The 8295-nt window shown below is 55.5% G+C and overlaps 1 protein-coding gene across 2 annotated transcripts in view; it reads left to right on the top strand.

Annotated features, from left to right (window-relative positions):
* Positions 1–4450: 4450 nt before the first annotated feature.
* POLR2E (RNA polymerase II, I and III subunit E) overlaps positions 4451–8295 on the top strand; it is a 10069-nt gene continuing 6224 nt past the window's right edge. For both annotated transcript variants that reach the window (XM_017885655.1, XM_017885656.1), the window contains exons 1-2: positions 4451–5322; positions 6490–6664. In XM_017885655.1, the coding sequence (XP_017741144.1) occupies positions 5266–5322; positions 6490–6664 (232 nt within the window). In that variant the 5' untranslated portion in view covers positions 4451–5265. The remainder of the gene's footprint in view (positions 5323–6489; positions 6665–8295) is intronic.

The following is an 8295-nucleotide window of genomic DNA, read 5'->3' as shown; positions in this document are numbered from 1 at the left end:
AAAAAAAAAAAAAAAAAAAAAGAAATGGGATCACACACTGCGTGTTCTTTTTTGCTTGGCCTATCTCACTGGGCATGAGGTCCTCAGGCTGCATCCACATTGTGGCCTGTGTCAGAGCCTCATCATTCCTTTTCATGGCTGAGAAATATTCCAGTGTGTGGAGGAATCACATTGTGTTTATTTATTCATCTGTGGATGGACATCTGGGCTGTTTTCACCTGTTGAGTTTGTAAAGCTGTACAAGTGTTTGTGTGGGCGTATGTTTTCATTTCTCTTGGGTGTATGCCTAAGGGCGGAATTGCTGAGTCTATGGTGACTCTTTTTTTTTTTTTTTTTTTTTTTTTTTTTTTTTTTTTTTGAGACAGAGTCTTGCTCTGTCGCCCAGGCTGGAGTGTAGTGGCCGGATCTCAGCTCACTGCAAGCTCCGCCTCCCGGGTTCACGCCATTCTCCTGCCTCAGCCTCCCAAGTAGCTGGGACTACAGGCGCCCGCCACCTCGCCCGGCTAGTTTTTTTGTATTTTTTAGTAGAGACAGGGTTTCACCGTGTTAGCCAGGATGGTCTTGATCTCCTGACCTTGTGATCCGCCTGCCTCGGCCTCCCAAAGTGCTGGGATTACAGGCTTGAGCCACCGCGCCCGGCCTATGGTGACTCTTTGTGTAACAGTTTGAGGATCCACCAGACTGTTTTCTTTTCTTTCTTTCTTTTTTTTCTTGAGACGGAGTGAGATGGAGTTTCACTCTTTTTGCTCAAGCTGGAGTGCAGTGGCGTGATCTCGGCTCACTGCAACCTCCACCTCCCAGGTTCAAGCGATTCTCCTCCCTCAGCCTCCCGAGTAGCTGGGATTACAGGAGCCCGCCACCACGCTTGGCTAACTTTGGTATTTTTCATAGAGACAGGGTTTCACTATGTTGGCCAGGCTGGTCTCGAACTCCTGACCTCAGGTGATCTGCCTGCCTCAGCCTCCCAAAGTGCTTGGTTTACAGGCGTGAGCCACTGCGCCCAGCCGACCAGACTGTTTTCTACAGCAGCTGCACCTTCTTACATTCTCACCCACCCTGTGTGTGGATCATGGCCTGACTTTTGGGCCTCTGGCTCTGCCGTTATCATCCAGGCCGCCCCCGGCTTGAGCTTAGCCTCTCTTAATCCACCCCTGCCCCGGATTTGCAGGTCACACTACTGGGTCTTTACTCCAGCAACCCAGATGCCCTTTCTTCTGTCATAAAATCCTCTCCTGAGCCCTGTCCGTCTCCCGATCCCCCATGTATCTGCCCCACACCTCCAATTCTCTCCTTCCCTAAATCCACCCTGCTGGGCACTGGCTCCCTTCCTTGAGCCACAAGCGATGTCTGCTGGGCTAATCCCTGCTCAGTCCTCAGGCTGACTTGGCGGTCTGGTGGCATCACATAGCCACTCCCTCCCTCTGCCCCTAGACACCTTCCTCCCCGGGTTTCCAGGATACCTGGCAACCTCCTGCCTTTTATCCTATTTAAGGAGCACTTATGCAATGCTGGTGCCAGGCGCTGCTCTATGTACACTGCAATTATTAGCCAATGACCCTGAGAAGTGGGTGCTGTTCTTGTCCCTGTTTATTTATTTATTTATTTATTTATTTATTTTTTGAGACAGAGTCTCGCTGTGTTGCCCAGGCTGGAGTGCAGTGGCGCGGTCTCGGCTCAGTGCCAGTTCCGCCTCCCGGGTTCACACCATTCTCCTGCCTCAGCCTACCAAGTAGCTGGGACTACAGGCACCTGCCACCACGCCCGGCTAATTTTTTTGTATTTTCAGTAGAGACGGGGTTTCACCGTGTTCGCCAGGATGGTCTCGATCTCCTGACCTCGTGATCCGCCCGCCTTGGCCTCCCAAAGTGCTGGGAGTACAGGCGTGAGCCACCGCGCCTGAACTCTTGTCTCTGTTTTACAAGGCAAGGGAGAGGGGAGGCACGGAGAGATTGAGTAACCTGCCTGAGATAACACAGCCAGGTCTGTAGCTCAGGGGCTGCTCCAGTGTCTGTACTGAGTCTCCCCTCCTGCTGCTGCCTCCTCCTCCTCTCCGGGCTTCTGAACACCAGCAGGGCTGGACTCACTGTCCCGAACTCTACTCTGCTCCCAGGACGTGGTCCAGGCTCCCGGCTCTAATCTGCACCATGTGGCCACCCTGCCTGCACGTCCATCCCCCCAGACCTTGCCCTGAACTCCAGAGCTCACCTCGACCTCCACGCCTCCGCCCTCCCACCCTCTTCCTGCTGCTGACAGGGACAGCTTTGTCCCTCTTCTCCCTCTTTTTCTCGCCCTATGGCACCCTCCCCGCTCTGTGCTTGCCCCTACCCTAGCCGGAGCCACCCCAACCTGTGGCCAGTTCGCCTTCCCAGTCCCTCCCTGGTCTCTCGCTTCTGCCCTGGCTCCTGACAGTCATTTCCCAACACAGCAGCTCCAAACATTTTACCCTGACCAGCAAGGCCTCCTGGGACCTGCCCCACTTGCCCTCTGACCTACTCTCCTGCCCTTCCCTGCTAGGAACACTCCAGGCAAGGCGCAGCCTCGGGGCCTCTAACCTGGCTGTGCTGTCTGCCTGATAACAGCTATCCCCAGGCACCCCCAGGTTTCCTCCCTCTCCTCCTCTGGTTTTTGTTTTCTGTTTGTTTGTTTGGAGACAGCGTTTCTGTCGCCCAGACCGGAGTGCAGTGGCACAATCACAGCTCACTGCAACCTCAACCGCTGGGCTCTGGTGATCCTAGATCTTCCCACCTCAGCCTCCCGAGTAACTGGGACTACAGGTGCGCCCACCATGCCTGGCTAATTTTTACATTTTTTTATAGAAATAGGGTCTTCCTGGCCAGGTGTGGTGGCTCACACCTGTTAATCCCAGCACTTTGGGAGGCCGAGGCAAGCAGATCATCTGAGGTCAGGAGTTCGAGACCAGCCTGGCTAACATGGTGAAACCCCGTCTCTACTACAAATACAAAAAAATTAGCCAGGTGCGGTGACTCACGCCTGTAATCCCAGAATTTTAGGAGGCTGAGGCAGGCTAACATGGTAAAACCCTGTCTCTACTAAAAATAAACAAATTAGCCAGGTGTGGTGGCGGGCACCTATAGTCCCAGCTACTCCAGAGGCTGAGGCAGGAGAATGGCCTGAACCCGGGAGGCAGAGCTTGCAGTGAGCGGAGATCGCGCCACTGCAGTCCAGCCTGGGGGACAGAGTGAGACTCCGTCTCAGGATAAAACAAAACAAAAGAGCAGCCCCTGACAGCCCCCCAAAAGAATCTCAAATATCAGTGTAAAAAAGTCAGGGTCTTACAACTAAAAACTGGAAAAGTACAACAAAGGGATCCTTCCCACTCAGCCTCCCAAAGTGCTGGGATTACAGGTGTGAGCCACCGCGCCAAGTGGGATTTTTTTTTTTTCTAGATGGAGACTTGCTCTGTCACCCAGGCTGGAGTGCAGTGGCGTGATCTCAGCTCACTGCAACCTCCGCCTCCTGGGTTCAAGCGATTCTCCTGCCTCAGCCTCCTGAGTAGCTGGGACTACAGATGACCACTGACAAACCTGGCTAATTTTTGTATTTTTAGTAGAGACGGGGGTTTCACCATGTTGGCCAAGCTGGTCTCGAACTCCTGACCTCATGATCTGCCCACCTCAACCACCCAAAGTGCTGGGATTACAGGCATGAGCCACTACACCTAATGGGACTTTTGCTTGAATCTGTCCTCACTGTATTCCCTGACCTCCCCATTTGACACTACAGGTCTCTCCTTCTCCCCATGTCACTTAGCCTCTCTGCTTTCTTACTCCATAGCTTTGTCACTTTCTAACGTTTTTATTTCTTTATTTCTTTCTTTATTATTATATATATATTTTTTGAGACGGAGTTTTGCCCTGTCACCCAGGTTAGAGTGCAGTGGCATGATCTCGGCTTACTGCAGACTCCGCCTGCCTGGGTTCAAGCGATTCTCCTGCCTCAGCCTCCCGAGTAGCTGGGATTACAGGTGCTCACCACCGCACCCAGCTAATTTTGTAGTTTTAGTAGAGACAGGGTTTCACCATCTTGGCCAAGCTGGTCTCGAACGCCTGACCTCATGATCCACCTGCCTTGGCCTCCCAAAGTGCTGGGATTACAGGCATGAGCCACTATGCCCGGCCTATTTATTTATTTATTTTTTGAGACAGAGTGTCACTCTGTGGCCCAGGCTGGAGTGCAGTGGCGCGATCTCGGCTCACTGCAACCTCCACCTTCCAGGTTCAGGAGATTCTCCTGCCTCAGCCTCCCGAGTAGATGAGACTACGGGCACCTGGCCCAGCTAATTTTGTGTATTTTTAGTAGAGATGGGGTTTCACCGTGTTAGCCAGGATGGTCTCAAACTCCTGATCTTGTGATCTGCTCACCTCGGCCTCCCAAAGTGCTGGGATTACAGGCATGAGCCACTGTGCCCAGTAACGTTATTTTACTAAATCCTGTCTCTGAATGCAAGGGATACCTGGCCTGCTTTTATTCACCATCACTGTAGGTTGCTGAGTAAATGCTAAATTAATGAATGCATCACTGAGTCAGTGACTGATTGCCTTCACACAGCGAGTGCTGGGCTGGGATCTTCAGTGAATCTGGGGAGGTGAGGTTTGCAAAGACAGGACGGGTCTGGGGTGGGGAGATACCCAGGCTAGGCTGGCGCTCAGGGGAGAGGACAGAGGTGAGGGGACTTAATAAGTACCTAGAGATATGCTTAGCTGTACCTAAGACTCTCAGTTAACCGTCTAAAGTAGGGACACTTTATTGCCATTGCACAGGTAGGGAAACTGAGGCCCAAGGGCATTAACTGTGACCTGGCCTGGAGCCAACAGAGGAAACCCTGTACAGTTTGATGCACAAATATTTATAGAGTTCCCACTAGGCTCCCCGACCGTCCCTAGGAGCCGAGCTGCCCCTTGACCCATTCCAGGCCTCAGTTTCCCCGCCCACACTTCGCCCCCGCCTCATGGGATTCTATACTGTCGCCGAAACGTGGGAGTTGAACGGAAACTACAACTCCCAAGAGGCCGTGCGGCCAAAGACACACGAGAACTACGGAGCGAGAGTCTCGCGCAGCAAACTGCCGCTCTCGCAAGGCTCGGGCTGCCCTTGGCGCTGCCGATCCCAGAAGTTGCTGCATTCAGGCGTTCGCCGACGACAGCCCAGCGTGGGGCGGGGTTACGTGGAGGGGGCCTGATTGGGAGTCGGCGCAGGCGCAGTCCGCGCGGGTTCTGCACGCAGAACGGGTGATATCGGGGAGTGATGGACGACGAGGAGGAGACATACCGGCTCTGGAAAATCCGCAAGACCATCATGCAGGTGAGCCGCGCGTGGTGTTGGGGGCCGGGGGCGCGTGCAGCAGGTGCAGGGGCCCGAGGTGAGGTCGAGCTCGGCGTCTCCTCGTACTCCCGTCGGAGCAGCAGCGACGAAGGGCCCGGCCGACACGGGAGGCCCCGAGGCCGCCGGGGGTCCCAGGCGCTGGGCCCGACCTGAGCCGGCAGCGGGGAAGGGAGGGAGTTTCGAGACGTCTGGGTGCGGAGCTTAGGGGTGGGCGAGCGGCTCGGGCTGGCGCGGCGCGCATGGCGGCGAGAGGAGGAAGGTGCGAATGGGGACGGGGGCGCCCCCAGACCCTGCCCCTCGCTGTGGTTCAGCGTCGCCATTTGTCCTTGCGTCGTGAACCCCAGGGCGTCTCAGCATCTGAGGCTGGCGGAGTTGGTGATTGGGAAGCAGCGGGCGAGCTGGGGCTTTCGATGGGGACGTGGAGCCCGGAACCCGTGCCTTGGGGTCTGAGGCAGATGGAGGCCACTGGGCCGACTCCGGTTTGGAAACTGGGCAAAGGCCTGAGGGCCTGCGGTTCAGGGTCCTCCCTCAGCCGTTGGGGCCGTTTGGGAGCTTTTGCTTTGTCTTGCTTCCCCGCCCCATGCCCTTGTCTTCAGCGAAGCCCCCCGCAGCCTGATTCTCCTTCTTCCGGGCCGTATTGTTAGCCTGAAGTCACATCTGTTTCGGTCCCTGTCTTTTTTCTTTTTTTTAAGAGACAGGGTCTCACTCTGTCGCCCAGGCTGCAGCGCAGTGGTACAGTCATAGCTCACTGCGTCCTTGAACTCCTGGCCTCAAGCAACCCTCCTGCCTCGGCCTCCCTGAGCTCTGGGATCACGGCCGTGAGCCCCCACGCCCCGTCTTTGTCCCTGTCTTTAGGGTAGCTGTGCAAAGTGGTTTGGAGGGCTTTGCTCCCTGCCGGTTTCCTGTGAGGCTGGATGGACGGTCTTGGTCAAGGCTGGACACCTCTGCGAGCCTCTCGGGATCACGCTGGTCCCAATCTGTGGTGTGGGGCTGTGGGGGCCAGGGTGGCTGTCATGGGGCACACAGCGAGTGTTCAGCCCATTTGCTTTTCACCTCTGTCCTCTGCAGCAGCCGCAGGTCTGAGTCATGAGCTCTGGCCGCCTTCTTCTCTCTGCCCTGGGGTCAGCTGGTTCTTTCTCTCTGCAGCTGTGCCACGACCGTGGCTACCTGGTGACCCAGGACGAGCTTGACCAGACACTGGAGGAGTTCAAAGCCCAATTTGGAGACAAGCCGAGTGAGGGGCGGCCGCGGCGCACTGACCTCACCGTGCTGGTGGCCCACAACGATGACCCCACCGACCAGATGTTTGTGTTCTTTCCAGGTGAGCAGGGGGTCCTGGGGGAGTTCCGGTGGAGCCGCCCGAGCACCTGCTGAGGAGCCGGCTGCTAGCACCCACCCCCACCCACCTTGTGCCCAGCGTTTGACCCTCTGTTCGATCTGGGAGGAAAACTTCCCCTCCTCTTCCTTGCTGTGGGCGATGCTGTGGACCTCTGACCCCTCTCATGCGCAGCCTCTTTCTGGTTTCCCTCTCATCAGTCCCCTTTCTTCCTGCCAACCAGGAGAGTCACATGGACCTCCCTACTCACCCGCAGCCCCCCATGACCTTTGCCTTACCTGTGTCCCTTGGCTCCCCCATCCTGGCTGTTGGGTGCACTTCCAGCTTCTTGGCCTGGCCCAGGAGGCCCCATGTGGGTCAGCGCAGCCTCCTTATGAGCTGTGGCCCTGTCTGCCCCAGCCCATTCCTCTGCAGCCCATGCCGCCTCTCCCCTGTCAGCATCCGCTACTCATCTCTCGAGGTTGTGCTCAGGCCACTTTTCCCGGAACCCCTGGGACCCTCGGTTTCAGCACCTGCACCGTGGTGGTCTCCCCACCTGTCTGCCTCCCCAGTATGGCTCTAAAGCCCTCAGTGGTTGGGGGACTACAAGTACCTTAGGGACACAGCCCCGTGCCCAGAATTAATCAGTGGGGTGGACGGAGCGTGTCTGCCAAGCGGACCTGGTGATCCTGCTGCTTTTTTTTTTTTTTTTTTTGAAAGTCTCATTCTGTCACCCAGCCTGAAGTGCAGTGGTGCCATTTCGGCTCGCTGCAGCCTCCACCTCCTGAATTCAAGTAATTCTCCTGCCTCAGCTTCCTGAGTAGCTGAGATTGCAGACACCCACCACCATACCTGGCTTTTTTTTCTTTGTATTTTTGGTAGAGATGGGGTTTCACCATGTTGGCCAGGCTGGTCTCAAACTCCTGCCCTCAGGTGATCCGCCTGCCTCGGCCTCCCAAAGTGCTGGGATTACAGGTGTGAGCCACTGCGCCCGGTCTTTTTTTTTGTTTTTTTTTTTTTTGAGGCTGACTCTCTCTCTCTGTCACCCAGGCTGGAGTGCAGTGGCGCAATCTCAGCTCACTGCAACCTCCACCTCCTGGGTTCAAGCAATCCTCCCACCTCAGCCTCCCACAAAAAGCTAGGTTTACAGGCATACACCATCTCACCTGGCTACTTTTAGTTTTTTTAGTATTGTTTATTTATTTGTTTGTTTGTTTTTTAAGATGGAATCTCGCTCTGTTGCCCAGGTTGGAGTGCAATGGCACAATCTTGGCTCACTGCACGCTCCTTCTTCCAGGTTCACACCATTCTCCTGCCTCAGTCTCCAGAGTAGCTGGGACTACAGGTGCCTGCCACCACGCCCGGCTAATTTTTTTTTTTTTTTTTTTTTTTTTTTTTTGAGGCGGAGTCTCGCTCTGTGGCCCAGGCTGGAGTGCAGTGGCCGGATCTCAGCTCACTGCAAGCTCCGCCTCCCGGGTTTACGCCATTCTCCTGCCTCAGCCTCCCGAGTAGCTGGGACTACAGCCGCCTGCCACCACGCCCAGCTAATTTTTGTATTTTTAATAGAGATGGAGTTTCACCATGTTGGCCAGGCTGGTGTCGAACTCTGACCTCGTGATCTGTCTGCCTCAGTCTCC

The sequence above is a fragment of the Rhinopithecus bieti genome, unplaced genomic scaffold (assembly GCF_001698545.2).
Source record: "Rhinopithecus bieti isolate Rb0 unplaced genomic scaffold, ASM169854v2 scaffold_15283, whole genome shotgun sequence".
Classification (NCBI taxonomy): Eukaryota; Metazoa; Chordata; class Mammalia; order Primates; family Cercopithecidae; genus Rhinopithecus; species Rhinopithecus bieti.
Note: the sequence above shows the minus strand (reverse complement) of the source record. Positions and strands in the feature narration are given on the sequence as shown.